Genomic DNA, 22742 nt, shown 5'->3' with positions numbered 1-22742 from the left:
GATATCCGATGTGGTGCCAGCCCATAGACAGCACAGACGCAGGAGGAGTGTGTGCTCGGGAGGGTGTGCGTGTGTGTGTGTGTGTGTGTGCGCGTGTGCGCGGCGGGGGGTATGGGGGTGATCAGTTGTGGTTTGCCGTCGTACCCCAACACTGCTATACTAATTTGGAAAAAGATGGATTTTTGTCTAGGAGTAGTGGCCACCAACATGTGGATATCTCCACGAAAGTACAACCATGTCGCACAAAGATAATTGTTTCACTAAAACTACAGAGGAAAAAAACGTTAAGTTAAACAAAATCAATATTAAAATGCAATACCGAAACCGAAGGTCCTACGGATTTTGTGAGACATGGTTTGAATTTCATTTCATTTAAAAGACTGATGCTATAACCAATAATACACGTCAACAGTTACCAGAGACATGCAATAAGTAAATTCAACTGAAGAAAAGTGGGCTCAAACCGCATGCTATAAAGCCAACAAAAAGGTATTGCAGAACCGTGGTACCCACGCTATGCCTAAATCTTCGCACAGCCTCCACAAAACTGTTTGCGGTGGCAGGTGAGCAAAATTTGGCAATGCTAAAGGTGCTCAATGCTAACAGTAGGCTATATGCAGGGGCGGTTCTATCCACTTGGGGGCCCTAGGTGAAATATGGACATGGGGCCCTCACTTACCATGGGCAGGGCTAACTGTTTGGGGGGCCCCTACTGAGGAACGATATAAATGGGATCCTAGGCGATTGCATGGTCCTTCGTATTGGTAAAACCGGCTCTGGCTATACTCATGAACGGCCATCCGGGTACTTTGCTCTTAAATTTGCGTTACGCCCCTTTATGGGTGAAAACAAACCGAATGTCTCATTGACTTACATGCTACATCGGCTAGCCTAAATTAACACATTCCATGCTTCAGCCACGGCTGTTTGGCTATATTATTTGAACAGCCGGCAACACAACACGTTTTCGGCATGTTGCGCGTGAACAACGCTAGTCTACAGGTCCGTATCTTTCGTTTATTAAACCCCAACATCACCAATTGACTTGCATGGGTTGTTTTCCCCCATAAATGGGCGTAACGCACATGGAAAACGTCACGCCGTTCATGAGTATATGCCAAGTTGCTAACTGCAATACCAATGTTTTGTTGAGTAACTATAACGTGCAGAGAAATTCTCTCCAAATGTTTCAGCCCTCTTTCCAGTTGTAATATAACCATTAAAACGGGGGAATGTGAGTAACAGGTTTTTTTTTTTTTTTTTAAACAGCAAAGCCATGAAAACGCTGCTATGTTATTTAATAGCATATGTGTTATGAAACCAAAAGAATTGGCTTGTTGTTAGTCGGTATCGCGTTACATTTCAACTGGATTTCAACCCCCTTAGGGTTTGGTGTGTGGAGCAGGGATAAGGAAAGCCAGGCAACGTCGCCATGCCAAACAGTCTCAGCGCTAACTGGATGCATCACCCCGCCCAGTTCATAGAGACAAGCCATGCAGTCAATAAAGTCCAGTAATTCAGTAATATTTCAGTCTATCATTTATTCATTTACTAATTTTCCTCCTTTCCCCCCCTGAATCACACACCAGACCAAATTTGTGATTTTCTGAATTTAGCACACATTTTTAACAGGACATTTAACAGGAAAATTACGGCCTCTAGCACTGTCCCTCACGAGTAATCGATACATAAGCTCCCGGGCAAGCAATCTACTCTGGGTCTTTTCCATCAAGTTCACATGATGATATACTGGTACGCAGAGGTGCATCTTGCCAGCCGCTTGGGGCCCCCAAGCCCCTAGATTGTGAATAACAGCCGACACTTCACCACAGTAGTGGCGATTTTGGTTCAAATGTTCATTCTTCAGCATTTTTGCTTGGGTCCCCACCTCACCCAAAAATTGCCTCTGCTGGTACGGTGACCCTAAACATGAGCCTTGTTGATTGAGTACAGTTGACTGAGGTCTCGTTGATGGTGGTAAGACAGGTAGTAATGGCTGATGTGTGTTGACATTACGGAGAATCAGCTCGATTCGACCCAGACACGAAACAGTCCCAAAGGGAGTTGGGGCGTGACTAGGGGTCTAAATAAGAATCAAAATGTATCGATGCATCGATGTACTGGCCGGCGATTTAATCGAATCGCGTCGTATTGTGGGGCATTCTTAAGTATCGAAACTAATCGAATCGCTGGCCGCTGTCCAATGCCCTAGCTCCATAACACAATAGAAGTGGAAAAGTAATTGGAAAAAAAGCGAATCAAATCGAATTGTATCGTATCGTGGGGCATTCTTAAGTATCAAAAATATTCGAATCGCATCGAAAGATAAGATATCGATATTGAATCGTATCTGCATGGAGGCTGTGATTTACACCCTTGGTGACCAGTATATCAGTCTGCACTGATGAAAAAGGCAGTAATCATTTTATTGTCTAATCGATCTACTGGAGGACACAAAGCGGACATTACGTACGCACTTACCTCTCGTCTTGCGTGACACCTTTAAACGTCCCCCCTTCCCCTCAATAAAACACCAGACGCCTTGCCCTATAATCTTCCATGTCACACAGCAGCCCATCACCACCCCCTTCCCCGTGCCGCATCCCACTAAACCAGCCTCCTCCTTTCTCTGTGACTCCAGATTTTCTCAAGAGAGTGAGTTTCTTAGGGGCTGGTACGGGGATGGAGGTGGAGGTGGAGGTGGTCGTTGGTTCAGAGGATGTGCCTCCCCCGTTACTTGCCTGGGAGGTTGTTGATGTAGCCACCGTCCATGAGCAGGTTGCCATCTTTGGGGTCGCAAAGGGGCGGCAGGTACCCCGAGAGGGTCATGCTCGCCCGCACATAGCGCCACAGAGAGCCTGGCACACCAGAGGGCAAGGGGGATGGAGGAGGACGAGGAGGAGGAGGAGGAGGATGAGGAGGATGAGGATTACATCTCAACATGGTTCTCAGAAACGCATCGGATGGACGCAACGCAACGGACGCATTTGAACCCCCATTGAAGACTCGACTGACTGATTAGTGTTCGCGTTTGCAGACGGCACATACACATAGCACACAGGGATCGACCGTCACAGGCGGGGGGGCGGAGGGGAGGGTGGGGGGCGTGGGAGAGGACACAGGGGTACTAGGGGCACAGGGTATCAGGCAGCCCAGCTTGCAGACATCAACCCAAGGGGAAAGGGGGGAGCAAAGCCTTTGGCAGATACAGCCTACCTTGTGACTGCGCCATAGCTCAAGCCAACACCAACACTCCTCCCCACAGCTTGAACTCCTAAGGATATTGTAACGAGTACAGGTGGTGTGGCAGTGTGGTAGATTGGCTTGAACTTGTCCTTGAGCCACAAGGTCGACTGTTTTTTTCACCCATATATATATACCCAAAGCACATCTCTGCTGTAAAACCTCTCTGGCTTTTCTGGCAATGTGGACCAGAGTTGGGACAGTCGTGTCAAGTATAATCAATCTATGCAAAATAGTATGCAAAATAAATACTGTATGCTGAGTCCATCTTGCATTATCTTAATAAAAACTACAAAGTCACCTTTCACGCCTATGGCCCTTGCGCACAGTGGGAAGCCAGAGGATGGGAGACAGAGATGGGCTTTGGGGTGGCATATTTTATGTCAGTGAACAACATGTTTGTTTGTTTGTTTGTTTGTGGGGCCAGCCAGCCAGCTACTCTCAAATCTGCTGCACTACCACCACCCGCCAGCAGAGTGCAGTATCAGCTACAGCAGCAGCAGCAGCAGGCAGGCAGGGCAGGGCTGCAGGGAGAAGAAGAGAGAGGCTGGCTATACAGTAGCATGGGTTGGAAGGAGAAGGAGGAGCACCATGTATATATCTTTTTTTTTACATAATCCAAAACAAGCAAGACAGAGAAAGCTTGAGACGGGTGTGACAATGTTTGCGTCAGATTTTTTTGGAGTGGCAGGGTAGAGGGGTTTGGCGTGGGCGGGCGGGAGAGACAGTAGCAATAATAAAGGGGGGGGAAGTAACACAGATCCCCCAGTTAGGCAGAGGTGGTGACGAGTGGAGTGGTGATTTTTTTGGGGGAGGGCAATACAAAACCACAGATGCTACAAAGAGCCAACAAGCTCTAAACAACAACCCCATAAGCCATTTTGTTTTGTTTTTTTTTCTTTGGAGGCTGATGGGAAGGAATCGTAAAATTATCATGAACACGCAACAAGAATCAACAAGGTCCCTAATAGAACCCAGAACTTCCCCCCACTGATCAAGACCTGGGTGGTGACAAAAGACTTTTGAGAGACATGCAGCGGCAAAACAAGTCACTTTGAGATGCTGATAGCTGATAAGTGCTCATATCAACATGCAAACACATAAGCTTACTGCAAGAAGACACGCAACAATGACAGGCAAAGCCAGGGGGGGGTGTCTGCTTTCACACAGTCAGCCAGCCAGCCAAGCTCCAGGCAGTCACAGTGAAAAATAGCTTCATGTGTTCACTTGCATGGCAATAGAGAGAGGGAATTTCAAAAAGGAAAACAAATAAAGTGTACTGAAACCCAGAAAATAGAAGACAATGAAGAACAACGGCGGGGCGGCAACATGTATGAAGGCATAGAAGGAAAAAAAGAACAACAAAAAAACAAACACAGGCTAATGCCCAGATGTTGTTTTCAACCTCTCAATCTCTCAATGCAAAGCAGACAACAGGGAAATGAGAAAAACTAACAAACACTTGGACCTGTCTGCTAGCCACACCATACTTGTAAACCAACATCTCTTCAATTATTTATGTTCCAACGTTCTCCTACTTCCAACACCAAATAAAGTTCGTCTTGCTCCCCCCCCCCCACAACACCCACAACCCCTAGTAAAATCTGTGTAGCCTTACCATGAGGTGTTGGGAGATTCAATCCAGAACAAACTAATAATTCACTAAGTCCAGCATATCATAATCAACATACATACTACGGTAGTGCCATACTACCAACACAACACTGCTAAAAACTAACTAAATCCTAACACACAGGGTTTGGACATGCAGTGAGAAAGATTAGGACAAAGGCCAGGCCCAATCACCCCGGAAACCTTTCCTAGCCTTCCCACAAAACCCAACATGAGAGGAGAAACAAACACACACATGGACTGAGATGCGATCAGTTTTCACTTCCAGAAATGGGGACATGGAGCACACAAGCATATGCGTGCATATATACTGTGTCGGGTGAGTAAAAGAGTCAAGGGATAGAAGGAAGCACTTTCTTCCATAACCAGAGAGAGAGAGGGAGGGAGAGCATGAGAGACAGAGAGAGAGGGGGTGGAGAGAGAGAGAGATAGATAAAGGGATAAACATGATGGAGAGAAAAAGAGAGAGAGTAAGAGAGATGGGCACTCATGCACATTCGACCCAGGGATAAGGACCTCCTGTCTTTACTGAAACACCTCTGCCATTCTGGATGTGGGGAAAGCCTTCGATCACTGGGGACATCAGATTCAATGGTTCTAAATTCATTGGTTTATGAAGGCCAATTTGCATGTATGGTGAGGTGACGCCTTGCACGAGGGAGGGAATGCCTGAACCTCCTGTCTGCTCTTTCCGTCTCTGGTTCTTATTAGTTTGAGTATCTGCTCTGTCGATTCCTTCCAAACCATGAGGTTTTCCCAATGTGCGATCAGTCATATACCAAAGGGAGTGTCGGGTAAGGGAGTGCAGGATCAAAACAGAAAGAGAAAAGGGGCAACCAAAGCAACCGACTGTCGCTAAGGGCACTACCTTTTTTTTGGCCTGATTTGTAAAGTTTTTTTTTTACTTTATATTTGAGGGACTCAGGAGTTGAAGAGGATTTTGATGCTGATATTGTTGTTGGTGATGGAGGTTTATTGTTTTGTTGTTGTTGTTTTTTGTTATGTTATGTTTTTTTGGTTGTTGCTGTTGTGTTGTTTAGGAGGGAGGGAGGGAGGAGGAGTTTGGTCGTTATGGGGAAGTGGGAGTGGGCTCTGTGAGCTCTGACCTGGGACATTGTTTACATAGCAACCATCCACAAGCAGGTGGCCGTCCTTGGGGTCGCAGAGAGGCGGTAAATAGGGGGTGTAGGAGGCACTGGCTCTAACATAGCGCCACACTGAGCCTGTCGAATGAAGATGGAGAATAAATCAAAATGGACCCCACAGCAGCAGGCAGCCGCCCCCCGAGAAGGAGAGAGAGAGAGAGAGAGAGAGAGAGAGAGAGAGAGAGAGAGAGAGAGAGAGAGAGAGAGAGAGAGAGAGAGAGAGAGGAAAGTGAGAGAGAGAGAGAGATATAGCAAGGAGGAGTCTTGAGAAGGATGGAGTGGTGGGTGGGGATTGAGACAACTGAGTGGCTGGGTGGAGGCAAAGGCTGAGAGAGAGAGAGAGAGAGAGAGAGAGAGAGAGAGAGAGAGAGAGAGAGAGAGAGAGAGAGAGAGAGAGAGAGAGAGAGAGAAGGAGGAGTCATGAGAAAGATGGAGTGGTGGGTGGGGATTGAGACAACTGAGTGGCTGGCTGCAGGCAAAGGCCCGCCAGTGAGGAAAGTCAGAGTGAGACAGTGGTTGCATTCCAATCTGCGACCTTGCGTCCTCCACTTGGGCTTGTGGCCTCACCATCCCAATTGCAAATGAGGAAATGACTTAACAATTGAGCTTTTGCGAGATATTGAAATATAATGCTGTTGTCAGTGATATCATCATGTCGTATTACTTCCTGGTATGAGGCCACAAGCACAAGTGGAGGACACAAGGTTGCATATTGGAGCGCACCCAGTGGCAGGGTGTAGAAGACAGAGCACAGAGGAGCAAAACACATACAGATGAAGAAGGACAAGAGTGACAGGAGAATAGAGGGTTACACTTAACTTGACGCCGGCGTCATACGTATGACATAACAGTGTCATGATAGTGTCAAGACACATAAACATAATGCCAATGTCATAAATAGTTTATGGCCATGGAAAGTTGACATTGTTAGGCCTGTCTTTGTCATAACCGAATTTCACTTAAGGACAAAGTCATACAATGTTCATGACATTGACATAATGTTTATGACACATGCATGACTGCATTATGACAATGTTATGACACTTACGTCATACGTATGACGCCGGCATCAAGTAAAGTGTTACCGAATAGAGAGACAGACAGATGGAATACGGTGAGATGAGGTGAGGTGAGGTGAGGTGGAGAGGACACTAACTAAATACAAAAAGTGTGAAAGTAGACACACAAAGATGACATCAACATTCTGGGACAAGACTGAAGTGAACGTGAGACTCAACAAAAAACAGTGGACAATGGTGGAGAAAGCTCACATGGAAGACAACCCTACCTAGAACAATGCTATCTTCTTTTCTTTGTTTTTTTTTTTACTTCAAGCTAGCAGATCAAATAAACAGAAGGACTACACTAAATCGAGTGCATTTGAAGAAGCAATTTAAAAATGATATTGCAACTGGAATTTGACTGAATTTCAAACCACATCATGGCCTTAGAAATGGCCCTAAGCGTTTAGATTGGCCAATGCTAACATTTCTATTCCAAAGCATGGATAAGAGTTAGAATAATGTTCTTGTTAGCAGGAGATGAGTGGAATATGCAAGGACATGAACAAAAGCTTATGAAATATCTGCAATGAGTGCACACACACACCCAAGAGAGAGAGAGAGAGACAGAGAGACAGAGAGAGAGAATAATGGAAAAAAAAAGTCTAAAACAAATAGAAAATTCATGCATGGTTTGGTTCACGACCTTTCTACAGGGCATAGCAGGAAGCCTATAGGTTCGCCTCACCAGTTGAATACGGTGACGATCATCTCTTTAGCTAGCTGCTCAACAAGAGGCTAACAGTTAGCCGCTAACTCCTCTTTGCAGTGAGTGGCTTTGCATTGGCTAGTGACTACACCTACTAGTGCGCTATACAACAGAACATCCAGGCAGCCAAAAGGAAACAGGAGGGAAGACTATCAGTGTAAAAACAAAAAGAAAAAAGAAAAGGAGGCAAAACGGGGGAAAAAGGCCAGGAGCTAGGGCATGAAGTAGCAGCAGAGAGAATGTTCTGGATCCTAGCGTTGCGCGCAGAGAGGAGAGACCGGAACGGAGGGGAAAGGGCACCTCAACCGTCCCAAAGCACAAGCTACAAGTAACAACAGTAAGCAACAAGTGTTGGTGATGCCGCCACACATGACCACTATCTTTTGGGCAGAAAAGACATGGAAGCGAAATTTTAAATGGTGATTACGAACAAGTAAAGCTTTTGGAAATTTGGAAAGGATGGCAACACAAATCAAACAAGAATTTCCCTACCACCATCACACAACAAAAGAGGAAGAGAATGATTATTGTCTTGCATGGAAATGGAAATAGGGGATGATGGGATTTGTTTACGTTCTAAAAGAACATTCATGCCAGTTGGAGGAGATGTGTTGGATGTTGTAGATGAGAAAGCAAAAAAAAAAAAAACAGAGCAAAAATAGCAGATGTGGATGAACTGTGTTGTCTGGGATCGAATTAAAAGCAAAGGGCTGGTGAAAAGGACGGCGGAAAAGCGGAAAAAAGAGACGGAGGAAGAGGGGAGGATACAGAGAGATTATGGAAATGAAAAAAGGAAAGTAGAGGTATAGAGAGAGAGGGAACAAGCTTGGCCTTTTTTTTTAGTTAGTAAGGACATGCAAGGACCACTTTCACAAGCACTGAGTCTATTGGCTGACACCCCAAAGCCAGCAGCAGCCAACCAATCAGAAAAGTCAAAAGTCAAAGTTTTTTTTTAAAGTCAAAAGTCAAAAAAGTAATCAAGACATTTAATTCACTTTATCTTATTAAATTGTTTTCAAATTAGCTAGTTGCAACTTGGTTATAAATAAATTGTGCGATTAAGTAATGCAACTGATATTGGTCTGATTTGCCAAACTGAACTGGGTATGGGGTGTGAGCTCAAAGGGTAGTGGGTACACCCCTAAGACACTACGTATGAGGTAGCAAGGTGAACCTCGCACACAACATTACAGCAGGGTGAAGGGCCAAAATGCATTTTAAAAGTCAATCAAACAAGCAGACATCCAAGGCGGTCAATCAATCCCAACAACAATCAACCAATCAGTCAGTCAATCAATCAATTAGTTAATCAGTCTGTCAGTCAATGGGCATTACATGAATGATGAATAAACAAGCATGGATGGGATGGAATTCATACAGCATAGCACGGTACAGTAATGCATTCTAGAATGTTACTGAAAACTCCAATCCCCCACCCCTTATACCCCCAAATAACAATACAATACACATGAATATACACAGTAATAAAAGTAACAGTAACAACAGCATGCAACACTGTACAGTCATCTAATTCTAAAAGAAGGCTACAGCAAGATTAACAAAAAGAAAAGAGTTTCTAAGATGTGTAATATTAAGCTCTACTAATATATCCTTACATTTCCTGAAAGAGGTATGGCTAAGGCTTAAATGGTTAAAATCAGTCTGTTAAGTTGTTCTTGCAAAGATGCCTGGTTGATCACAGTTATTATCACTTGCATTAGTTTTCTAGCACCTCAAGCATTCACTAGTAGATTATTGTCATTGTAAATGCAGTTAGAACTGTAAGATCTTTAAAGTGATATTGTCCCATGTTTGGAAATAAGCTTATTTTACACCTCCCCTTGAGTTAGATGATAGGGTTTTACCGTTTCCCTACACTTTCAAGCGTTCTCTGGCAGAGGCGATTCCTCCTTGAGTACAAGGGAGGCGCCGCCTCCTGTCCAAAATCACGGAGAATAGTATGTAAACTAATGCTTTACACGACTTAATAACATTGCTATTTCAGACCCAGCTCCATAGAAAATGCATGTGCTCAACTTAGAGATGAAACCAATCTGTAATACGATCCCGAGGCTCGCACGAGTTTTTTTCCGCTCCAGACAACGCAAGCAAGTCGAGTCTCAATGGACTTCAATGGCATGTGGGATTGTATGCTTTTTCAATGGAAAAATGCTAAACGGTCATTGGCTATTGCCGTGAAATTTTTTTTGATTTTGAGACTGAGCCTCACTGGGAGTGAATGGAGAAGAGAGAGGAGGGGGGAGGGACCGGAGACTGGAGCTCCGACTTGTGATTGGGTGAACCCCGTGTCAGTAGGCTACAGTAGTTGATTTCATTTCGAAATGCGGATATGTTATTAATTTGACTGAGAAGTTTCGTCGTGGTAACCAGTGGGGAAGCTATTCATTGCGGTGTACTCCAGTTTTGTGTACATATTCTTGTAAACCTAGTGTTGTGAATAAAGTCTTAATAGTGGCACGTCCTTATCCTTTTTAATCTCCCAATTCAAAAGTTGAAGTTGCCTACTTTTCGTTAGGGCTAGCTTGCAAGAAAGCTAGAGAGCTATGCAAAATGCCAAGCATTGTGTATTAAATTCTGGCGAATTCCAGTCGTCCTTATGAGGAGAAAATGAATATCAAGGAGCAGAGCAGAGCACTGCCTAATATTGACTTGGTGAAAAAGGTAGGGAAGAACAACCGTTTTTTTTTAGATTTCGTGGTGTGGTGTCTGACCAACTGGTTAACTGCCAAGTCCCGTGAGTGGCGAGTCCTTGTTTCCTACTGTGTTGGCAATGTCTGGTAAATAATTAAAGATTTTGCGACCTCTAGTGGTAAGTTAAGCCGTGCACCCAGTAATGAACAAAGACAACGAAGGCAAACTCAATCACATCATTATGTGGCGGAGGTAGGCCTAATGATGATAATAATAATAATAATAATAATAATAATAAAAAAAAGATGTCCTTATGAATAGGCTACAAGGGGGATAATGATTAATGATTAACAAATTTGTTTCAACAAGAGTCCTTTAGTGTGTGAGGCCATATGAACAGCCTCCCCTGTTTGACAGACTACCAGCCGCCACTGTTCTCTGGGTATGGCAGTGCAAATTTGACCTACAAGCTAGCAGTTAACATTGACTCCTATGAGACCAGTTAGCCGCTAGCTGGTCTCATAGGTCTTATTTCCAAAAATGGGACAGTATCACTTTAAGACCAGTATACTTTGCCTAGACGCGATCTCTAAACTAAAACCAGACCATCATGTGGTGGTCAGATAATGTGCTACACTGGTTGACCTTGGATTTTACAGGAGTTTTATGCTACGCTTCATGATAATAATAAAATAAAAGTCGATACCCAACTGCAACTGTCTTCGAGTATGCTGAGTGCCATTAGTTACTAAACAAGAGACTGAGGAAAGTGCCAACAGCTTTACCGCCAGGCCAGGCCACCTCTTAAACTGCCAGCACCCAATAAACTCAACTTTTCCATTTGATATACACTAACACTCCCCAGCAAAAAAAACTAAAATAAATAAATCTGGTGTTGCACTACTCTGGGCACTTTAAACTCCAGTCAACTTGGCACACGCAGCTAAACAGCCACATGTGGACCCTCGGAGTCCAGGGGTGTATTCCAATATGCAACCTTGAATACTCCACTTGTGCTTGTGGCCTCGTCCCGCTTCCTGACCCCTTCCTCCGTGGAGAAAACAATACATTTCCCCAGCTGTCAGCCTAGCCAAAACTATTTTTTGGGGCACTGTTTTTCATTCACCCATCCCAATTGCAAATGAGGAAAAATGACATTAGAAATGTGATTTTGCGAGATATTGAAATATAATGCTGTTGACAGTGATGTCATCATGACATATTATATCCTGGTACGAGGCCACAAACACAAGTGGAGGACGCAAGGTCACATAATGGAGCGCACAAGAAAACTTGCATAGCTCTCTCTCCTTCTTCCAGCTCCTATCAGCAAGCCAGAAGCCTGTTGGACCTCTTCCCAGAACTGATCACATTTCCAAAGGTGTTGTTGTAAAAGAAAATGAGCATGGGCATGCATGCAGGGGGCCCCAGGGCAAAGTCATTTGAACGGGGCCACAAACTCAATGCATGATCATGTAATGAGGACCCAATTTATTTTGGGCCTACTCTCTGCCTGGGCAGTGGGTGCAGTCTGCCCCGTTGTGCAGCCGCCTCAGCTTCCCTGGGTCCATGTATCTAAATCAAGGATAGACCAATATATATATATAAAAAAAAATCTGTATTGCATCGGCTATTAAAAAACCTGTATCGGTCGACCCCTAATCTAAATACCTGCTAGACCGACGTCTGAAGGCAGATGCGAGTTGGAGGTGGAGGATGGGGAAGTGAGAGACATGTTTGCCCCTTCAGTATTTTTGAGCAAACTACCATCAACTACATCTGGGTTGCATTTCTCTGTTACTAGCCAGTTAAGCCATTGACACCTAAGCTACCTGCAAAAAAAGGGTGCTGAAAGCCTGAGCCCTTTTTTTTAAAGAAAAGCTGCCCTCAGGCTATAAAAACCTACAACTCTCAGCTATTGAAGAACATAAAAATATGCACCAAGTTGCATTTAAAGGCTAAACGCTAAACGCTCATCTTTCATTAGAATGTGTTCATCTCAAACAAACAGAGATTTTTAATAAAGTTGTCTCAAATCTAATGAGCCTGAAAGTTGCGTAATGCAACTCCAGTTGTCAATGGGTTAAGCTGTTTGTAAATGGCTAATTGCATTGCAACCAACAAAGTAGCAACTCTGATGTTTTGTACTCCTGCACTGTTGCTAGTGCTTACCAGCACATTTGCTGGAGACTCAGGGAGGGTGTAAAGGTGGCAATGCGAATTACCAAGTCACTTCCACCATTCAATTTGCAGGAACACTGACATATATTTGGAGACATTCCTTTAAAATTAAAATGGGAAAAACAAACAAACAAAATATTCATTGTGCCATTAACGTTTTATAAGGCCTGACTGGAAAACCTTTCCAGTGTTTCAATTAGATAAACCTTCTGAGTTTACGTCTTTATTGCAGGTTTAGATGCAACAACATGTTGAGTCAATATTGACATGTGGACTGTATATCGGACTGTCTCTGGCCACAAAACAGCAAAACCGTTCAAAGTGGACATCAGTTCCAGGAAGTGTCCCCTCACTGTCAGATAGCCATCGCTGATTGGAGCAGGAAGAGAGAAGAACCAGCAGCCCTGAGTGCGTTCCAATATGCGACCTTGCCTCCTCCACTTGCTTCTCTCCTCGTACCAGGAAGTAATATGTCATGATGACATCACTGACAACAGCATTATATCTCAATATCTTGCAAAAGCTCAATTGTAGAGTCTTTTTCTCATTTGCAATTGGGATAGTGAATGAAAAACAGTCCCTCAAAAGTTGTTGTGGCTAGGCTGACAGCTGGGAAACTTTATCGTTTTCTCCAAGGAGGAGTGGCCAGGAGGCGGGACGAGGAGACAAGCGCAAGTGGAGGAGGCAAGGTCGCATATAGCAACGCCCTCCCTGATAGCAAAACGACCCACTTGCTAAGCTGAATTAACTCTCCACTCAACAAATAACTAATGGAAGGAAATAAACATGGGGTATGAACCAGTAGCTCTGATATATATATTTTGAAATTCTCACTTGACAAAGCTAAACAAATCCAGTAGATACTAGACTCTGTAAATACCAAAACGTAGGTAAATAAAGAGAGAGGGATAGATATTGGAGGGGGTGAGGAGAGGAGAGGAGAGGAGAGAGTTGGCATAACTCACCGTCTTGGTGAACGCGCATGGCCGACGCGGTGATGTCCGTCGTCACATTGAAGTAGGGCAACCACAGGTCCTGAAAAAATATGAAGTGTGTGTAAAGAGTGTGACTGAACCATGGAGGTAGTATAAGAACTGGAGAGAGTGAATAAGTCACGTCTCCAGTCATTTCAATGGGAAATGCTAGGCTAGTGAATTCAGCCAAAATTGAATGAACAAGTTAAAAGAGGGAGTATGTAGCTAAGCTAGTGAAAGTCAACGGATCACTGTAGCATGTAGCATGCTATACGGATCCATTGACTTTCACTAGCTTAGCGACATGCTCCCTCTTTTAACTTTTCTTAACCCTCCTGTTATCCTTGGGGTCTATTTGACCCCTTTCAATGTTTAACACCTGAAAAATACATGACGTACATGTTTCTTCTGCCTCATCTTTGATGACTTTTCCTAAATAGATGGGATGAATGTGAAAAAAGTGAAATTTCAGCAAAAATGTTTTCCATATGTGCTGGACACATTTAGGTTACATCCGTGTTCCTTGGGGTCAATTTGACCCCAATTGTTTCAAGTGTATAAAACATACATGGAACATTCATATTTTGCAAATGATGTTAAAATCTGTTTAGATAATGTGAAATACATGACAATAAGCTATTCAGCCATGTTTCTTCTGAACATTTTGCTTTTGTTTGGGCCCTGATAACTAAAAATGCTAATGATATGGGGGAGGCCTAAAAGTAATTCACGGCAACATTTTGGACATTGGTGGCTAATACAGCGTTGACATTTTGACAAAATACACCAACTGAACCTTGTTGTACCCAAAGCACCATCATGGCACCCACCACAGCAACACCCCCCCCCATTCCTGTACCCTGGGAGCTACTTTTGCACCCTCCCACTACACACAAACACTAGTATAAGAAGGGTCACATATGGTCAGCATTGCTGTGCATGCAGATCTGTGCCCAGCATACATAATTATAAGTGATGGTATATTTGAAGCTTTATGATTGTGATCCAAATATTGAAATGGACTGTTCTGATGGTGACAAGCCATTGTATTTCTTTAGATGGAGACGATCTCAAGGTTGTTTGCTATACTGAGAGATATAATGGTGCTATTCTTCTCCTTTCTTCTCATTTCAGTATTGTGTTCCAAATTGACACCTTTGTCTGCAGTCTTGGTTATAAACTGGTGCTACCTGACATAGAGAAGGCAGGAACAGCAACAGCTGTAACTTTTGTGAAGAACATACACATTGACATCCATACCACAAGTTCTCCAGTGGGCATACATAGTGAATAGAAGTAAACATACAAGTTCCCAGCCCTGTTCCTTCAAACATTACCCCACAACCATGAACATGTAATATGTCTACAAGGAGCACATGCAAACCTTACTAATTCAAGCGTAGAAACAATGTAGAAAACAATGATTTTCTATGTTGTTCCCGAAACTCTTGGTTGTCAATGTATCCATGTTCTTACCTAACTATTATACTTGTGCTATGAATACACATTCAAACATTCAAAAAAATGAATGTTGGACTTAAAAAACCTTCTGAATGTTTGGAAATATGTCTATTTCTTTTAGGGTCAAATTGACTGATATGGTAATAGATAGATAATATCCTTGATAATCAAATTAGTTTTTTCTTTAGAATTTTATAAGTTATAGAAATTCATATTTAGGGAGTATATGGAGCCAATAAAATTGAAATAATATGTGTCCATCTGTTTTTAGACCAATTAATGACATTTTATTGCTATTTTTCAAATTTTCGCCTAGTCATGGATTAAGTTTTTTGGTGTGTGACCTATGTGTGGGGGTGCTAGGATATATTGAAAGGACTTTTTATGTCACCAACAGAGCAATAATACATATCTGAGACATAAACATGTGCCAAAGTGTTGTTTCATACTGATTTTGTAGACTTTTAAGTGGTTGGGGTCAAATTGACCCCAAGGATCACGGATGTTCCAAAATTTGAGGGTAACAGGAGGGTTAAAGCAAGACAACGGCTTACATGAAAAATAAGGCCCTTAACCACCTTTATAAACCCTGGCCAACGGGAACTCCTACACTTTGTCGATAAGCAAACAACCATAAGCAAACCAAAGGAGGCAGGTCAACCATGCCGTTTGGGAAACGTTAATTGTTATGCTCTTGGTCAGACCAAGTCTCGAAGAGATTTGAACGTCGATGATAATCGGGCTATTTTAACCCGGCTGCACCTGGCTGCTCAGCTCACCTCGATCTGCTTGTCCTCGAAGACGTTGGAGATGCTGGTGTTGAAGGCCGAGCCAGAGAACATGGAGGTGATGGGGTACGTCAGGTCCAGCACCGTCTTGAAGACAGAATTCATGGCCTACCAGACAAAACCAGACAACAGAGTTCATGGCCTACCAGACAAAACCAGACAACACAGACTTCATGGCCTACCAGACAAAACCAGACAACAGAGTTCATGGCCTACCAGACAAAACCAGACAACACAGACTTCATGGCCTACCAGACAAAACCAGACAACTTTAATTCATTTTTACTTCATCTTTGCTTGATATGTAGTGGTTCTGTGTCAGTCTCTTGTGGGAAAAAAAAGCCGCTGCCTAGAATAATATGAATCTATGTCACCAAACTGACTTCCTGTACTCCGGTTGTCACAACTCTGAATGCCATGGGCTCAGGATGCATCTCTCTAAATCGCGTTGCTAAGTGTGTCGTGTCACCGCGGTACCTTGGCCCACTCCCGTGCGCACTGTTTGACGCGCACAGCGCTGCGTTCCTCTGCATACAGTCTATGTAGTGGTTCTGTGTCAGCCTCTTGGCGAAAAAAAAAGCAGCTGCCTAGAATAATTTTAATCTATGTGAATAATGTCACCAACTGACATTGCTGTACCCCGGTTTTGTCACAACTCTGAATGCCATGGGCTCAGGATGCATCTATCTAAATTGCGTTCCTTCCTAAGTGTGCTAAGTGTGTCATCACGGTACCTTGGCCCACTCCCGTGCCCGCTGTTTGACGCGCACAGCACTGCGCTCCTCTGCGTACAGGGCGCCGATGAAGGAGCCGATGGAGGTGCCGCCCACGATGTCGATGGGGATGCCCGCCTCCTCCATGGCTTTGATCACGCCCACATGGGAGCAACCCCTGCCGGATACACAGCCAACATTACATTATATTACATTACATTACAAGGGGTGATAGTGAAAAAAAATCCTGAGCCTGAACTTTTCCCCCTGTTCTAAGAACGACAAGATACTGCGTAGTGACTTAACGTAGGCCTATTTTGACACATTATTCAAACATTTAATAGCCTGTGTATGACCATTATTCAAGCCTGATAGTAGAAGAAAACCCTGAACCTGTAACACTTTCTGAGATAAGAATAAACTAATGGCTAATTATGATCAATCTCTTTATTTTTACAAACTCTGTCAAGCCTGAAATCATTCATGGAGCCTGAATACTATCAGCCCTGAACATTACATTACATTACATTACTTTTTTCGTAGCTGACACTTTTATCTAAAGTGACTTAGTTATTTCAAGTAATTACTGGGCATTGGTTACAGTCCCTGGAGCAATGTGGGGTTTAGGTGAACCTGCAACCGGCCATGTCCTTAACCACTGAGCCACGTCTGCCATCGTGACCGATCAGAACTAATAACCTTCTATAACTAATGTTAACGGTCATGATATACATTACAAAGACAAGCTGAACAATTGTGCGTAGGATAACGCAGGAGATGAACTAAACCAACTGAGAATGAATGTTAAGTCTTTATTTGAAAAAGACTTTTCTATTGACACATTTTCCACAACGTTATCAAACGTATTAAATTGATTGTCTGTGTTTTTTTGTTTTTTTACCTGGCCCCTCCTCCTCCCAGTACCAGGGCGATGCTGTTACCGGTTAACACTCGCGCCAGACGAGAGAAGTCACTATGGCGATCAGCAGTCTTCTCAAACACCTTCTCATAGACCTCCCTCTGCAGACACACAAACCATGACATTTTCAAATCACAAACGCCTCTGCCTGCTTAAAGAGATACTGTACCATTTTTGGAAAATAAGCTCATATTACACCTCCCCTTGAGTTAAATGATTGGATTTCACCTTTCTCCTGCACTTCCTGCCAGTTTGCGGTCTCATAAGACTCAATGTTAACTGCTAGCTTGAAGGTGGAATTTGCACTGCCATTCTCAGAGAACGGTTGAAAGTACAGGAGAAAGGTAAAACCTGATCATTAACTAAAGGAGAGGTGTGAAATAAACTTATTTCCAAAAATGCTACAGTATCACTTTTACACCAGACAATCTCTCAAGTGAGGTAGTCTGGAGGCTAATTTACCAATTTCTCGTAGGAAAGGTGCGGTGTACGATTGCCCATGTCCATGTTATGGGCGTTACGAATCTGTCATTTGGTATATGCAGTATGTACAGAGCTCTCACTCCATTAAGGTGCCGGTATGCTTGCTGCGAGCTGTAAATTACGCGCGTCACCGCGAGCAAATGATAGCACATGCTTGCTTCAAAAGCAGTTGACCAAGACGCAAAATACTGGCGGTATCATCCAGGGGGCAGAGAGCATGCAGCATTGGGATGCAGAAATTGGGAACACAGATGGCAAGGAAAACAACAAAACAAAAAGAGGGGCTCCCTGGGCAAGGAAAGAATACTGCTACTACTCCTGTATGTGCATGCTCCTTTTTCAAAGTGCAACAAGGAAGCATGATCACAAATTTGAAATTTCGGACAAACTCAACGAGACGCTCTGAAAAGTTGCTGCCATTGTCGTTTTTATATCAAGCACACGCGTGGAACTGCGCAGTCTATCTTACGATCGCCCCCAGCGAGTTTGAAGACATTGCACCTGACGCACGCATTTGCCTGCCGTGTCCAACGCGCGCGAAATTGACATTAAATACGCATGTTAACGCGCTCATGAACGAATCGTGCACGTGCTCGCGTATCTTGCAGCAAGCATACCGGCACCTTTACTTTCCCTGATCATGAAACACAATTTCCATGACGTCCCGTCCTAAATATTAAGTGGATTAATTTAAAAATAAAAAAATGCAACAACAACAAAAAAACATATTATTGTCATTGTTAGTCAAATCAGCCATGTCAGCCAGAACTGAGAAGCTTTTTGAAGAAGTAGCATTTTTTAACGCTACACATTTCAAGGGGAAACAAAAAGACACTGCAGGTGTTAAGTTTTGCTATTACACTATTGTTAACAACATTCAATGACAATCCCTGACATGTGCATGTAAAATGGTCAAATTCCATGACTTGAAAAAAACTTTCTATCGAATTTCCGTGACAGACTGACCGACGGACGGACATATCCCCTAATAGTAGAGGTGCACCGAAATGAAAATGTATGGCCGAAACCCAAACCAAATAATAAGTAATCACTTGGCTGAATACCGAAACCGAAACCAAATATTACATTAAACATTTATTGTAAGCCATAGACTTAGAGTATTAATGTAGACATGTTTTTGAAAGAAAATAAATGTGCATTAGAAGTCTTAAAATGTTAAGAGTAGAACTGAAATTAGTTTAATTATAATGCCCATTTTCAATTCATGTTCTATTCGGCCTCCGATTCAGCCACTCAATTGTCTTTCGGCTGAAAACCGAAAGTGTCTTTTTTTTTTGCATTTTCGGCCGAATATTTTCTGCGGCCGAATTTTCGGTGCACCTCTACCTTATAGAGATGCTAAGGTGCATCTAAAAAGGCAAAGTGAGTTGAGTTCACTGTACCAGTCTGCACCCCGATTTTAGTACCCATTCTTTTCCACTTTTCCGAGGCGGAAGCCAGAGTTTCCGACAATCGAGTTTCAAAAGAATGAGCCATAAGAAGGCAAAATGAGTTGAGTTTAGTGTACCAGTCTGGCCTGGCTGCGTCGTGAGAAGACGCGTCTCGGGCAGCGCAGGTGCAGGTGTCCGGAGCACCAGCTGCGCATGTTGAGCCAGTCCACGGTGCGGGCCGGGCCCGGGCCATCTTCCCTGTGGAGCAGCACCAGCTGCTTGAGGGCGCGCACCGCCGTGTTCTCCAACATCTGCTCCAGCTGGGGGATACGGACACACGCACACGCATACACACACAGACACACACACACACAGACGCGCACACAGACACACACACACACAGACGCGCACACAGACACACACACACACAGACGCGCACACAAAGACACACACACACACACACAAAGACACACACACACACAAAGACACACACACACAAAGACACACACACACACACACACACACAAAGACACACACACACACACACACACACACACACACACAAAGACACACACACACACACACACACACAAAGACACACACACACACAAAGACACACACACACACAAAGAAAGACACACACACACACACACACACACACACACACACACACACACACACACACACACACACACACACATATATGCACACACACATATGCACACAAACTCACATACACAAAGAAAGACACACACACACACACACACTCACACTCACACACACACACACACACACACACACAAAGACACACACACACAGAGAGAGAGAGAGAGAGAGAGAGAGAGAGAGAGAGAGAGAGAGAGAGAGAGAGAGAGAGAGAGAGAAAAAAAATAATGGGAAAGGGGGAGAAAGATAAGCTCTACAATTCTGCAAACAGTAGGGCTGTAACGATGTTTCCTGGTGAACCAGAAGCTATGTGTTGACGCCCAGGGGGCTGGGCTACACAAACCTTCTGGTGCACCTGTGATTCGCTCTCCTCCTCCGTTTACGAAATAAACGGGGCAGCTCGACGAATCAGGATCGTAGGGAGGGATTTCAGTGGGTATGACGTTTATCGAACGCAACACCCTCCCCCAGGGTAGTTCGGCTGTGCCCGCCCCCTCCCTGAATCACAACAGTAATGGCGGCGTGCGAGGAGTTATCATGCGTCGGGATGGAAGCAGCAATTTCAGCGGTGTTATCCAAAATACCTCAAGTTGATTTTCTAAAGGACGTTGTTCTGTTTTGGTTCCCGACCTGGCGGCGCTGACGTGACGACACGTCCTACGTCACAAAGCTTCAACGTGAGTGGTCGAAGTGTCATGTCATTCATATGAGGTTGCTCCAACCGCGTGCAAGCATCTTTTGACTAAACCCCGCCTGCGGAGACGCGTGAAAGGGCAGTGTGCCAGTAGCCTGTTACTTACAGGCTACTGGTTCACCAGGAAAGTAACGATGCACAAAACACACTAATTTCTTCATTGCAATGTTGAAAAAAACATGCAAGCAGGATATTTGTAATTGATCGGCTGCAGTTTAAAGAGTTGCATACTAGTGCCCTTTCAAAAGGCAGTGCACCAGACCGTGACCATGACTCATAATTAAAGTGTTGGCTTAGGTATTCAGCAGGCGTTTTTTGCAGGTGCTTTAGGCATCAATGGGTTAAATCAGTGATTTTCAACCTATGGGCCGGGGCCCACTGGTGGGCCCTGAAGGTATTCCAAGTGGGCCTTGAAATCATTTTCTACAAATTATAATCATATTGTGGTGTGTGTTGCTAATGATTTACTCGAGTTTTATTCTTTATTGGGTCAGAAGTGGGCCCTGAAAATTTGTGACAATTTCGAGTGGGCCCCACTTTGGAAAAGGTTGGGAACCCCAGGGTTAAATGGTTGTCCCTGGTTGGTTACCTGTCCGGGGGCGGGCTCCTGGTCTCCCAGGCCCACGATGAGGATGCAGTCTGCCTGGCGTATGCAGCGCTGGGTCCAGGGGGTCATGCTGCTGTCCGTCTGGTACAGCACGATGCGGTTGATATCCTCCTGCTGGGCCAGCCAGCCGGACAAACGGTACTCGTGGATACTGGGGAGCAAAAACAAAAACAAAAATGGACAAACGGTACTCGTGACGGATACTGGACCCCGTTTCTCGACAATGTCGTTGCTAACCAGTTAGCACCTTAGTAAGTTTCCAATGGGAAAATTACTTAGCAACTTCCTTAGTTGCCAATGGGAAAATGCATTGAAAACAACAAAGCAGCTAATGTAGTAAGCAACTTTGGTTTTGAGAAATTCACCCCACTGATCCAGGTGTGGTAAACACAGTGTGATGAAGGAAGCGGTTCGCACACTGGGTATTAACTCCAAAAAATATGATTTGACTTGTAAAAATTCTTGTCTCGTCTCACCTGTCGAGAGCTGATGCCCCGAGTCGCTCTCTTATGATGTCACTGGTCAGCAGCAATGTGGGGCCTGGAAGGCGAGACAAGCAGAGCATGACCAACAAACTCGTACACAAGTCCATCATAATAAACCATATCATTTTGCTTTTTAGTAACTCAAAATGACATACAAAATGAAATATACACGTTGGCCTTTTCCTCGTACTCAAATAGGACAGTGAAGAGTTACAGGAGCGATTGAGAGAGAGTGGGAGAGGGAGTGATTGAGAGAGAGTGGGAGAGGGAGTGATTGAGAGAGAGTGGGAGAGGGAGCGATTGAGAGAGAGTGGGAGAGGGAGCGATTGAGAGAGAGTGGGAGAGGGAGTGAGAGTGAGAGAGTGGGAGAGGGAGTGATTGAGAGAGAGTGGGAGAGGGAGTGATTGAGAGAGAGTGGGAGAGGGAGTGATTGAGAGAGAGTGGGAGAGGGAGTGATTGAGAGAGAGTGGGAGAGGGAGTGATTGAGAGAGAGTGGGAGAGGGAGTGAGAGTGAGAGAGAGTGGGAGAGGGAGTGATTGAGAGAGAGTGGGAGAGGGAGTGATTGAGAGAGAGTGGGAGAGGGAGTGAGAGTGAGAGGGGTTGAGAAATGACCCAGGCCAGATCTGAATCCGGGTGCTGCATTTATACAGTATGGTACAGTGCATTCATATTAGCACGCCCTAGCACCCTCCAAAACATTAAAATGACTTCTAAAAACACAAAATACATACAAAATCATCCAGTTAACACAATCAGCCAATTGTCGGTTGGTGATAGAAAACAGATGGCATGAAATCACAAGATTGGGGGTAAAAAAAATCTAGTGGCCTTACCGATGGCACTGAGGGCGTGGCTTAACTCCAAGTTGAAGGCATTGATTGGCACGTCGTCGCAGACGGGCAGCACGGCCACGGTGGAGAGGTTACTGGCGGGGTTCG

General features: G+C 44.2%; 1 protein-coding gene across 8 annotated transcripts in view; it reads right to left on the bottom strand.

Moving 5' to 3' along the window:
* The window catches only part of pnpla6 (patatin-like phospholipase domain containing 6), a 109685-nt gene that overhangs the window by 21719 nt on the left and 65224 nt on the right, over positions 1–22742 (bottom strand). For 6 of the 8 annotated variants that reach the window (XR_010034419.1, XM_063195855.1, XM_063195849.1 and 3 more), the window contains 9 exons: positions 22638–22742; positions 21796–21859; positions 21302–21470; positions 19490–19672; positions 17461–17579; positions 16581–16737; positions 15838–15954; positions 13589–13658; positions 2742–2858 (listed from right to left, as the gene is read on the bottom strand). The exon at positions 22638–22742 is cut by the window's right edge and continues 45 nt beyond it. Coding sequence is in view for 7 of the 8 variants with exons in the window: in XM_063195855.1 (XP_063051925.1) it covers positions 2742–2858; positions 13589–13658; positions 15838–15954; positions 16581–16737; positions 17461–17579; positions 19490–19672; positions 21302–21470; positions 21796–21859; positions 22638–22742 (1101 nt within the window). In the remaining variant the exon portion in view is untranslated. The other 2 variants (XM_063195831.1, XM_063195866.1) reach the window with 2 other exon arrangements.

This window comes from Engraulis encrasicolus, chromosome 1, assembly GCF_034702125.1.
Source record: "Engraulis encrasicolus isolate BLACKSEA-1 chromosome 1, IST_EnEncr_1.0, whole genome shotgun sequence".
Lineage (NCBI taxonomy): Eukaryota > Metazoa > Chordata > Actinopteri > Clupeiformes > Engraulidae > Engraulis > Engraulis encrasicolus.
Note: the sequence above shows the minus strand (reverse complement) of the source record. Positions and strands in the feature narration are given on the sequence as shown.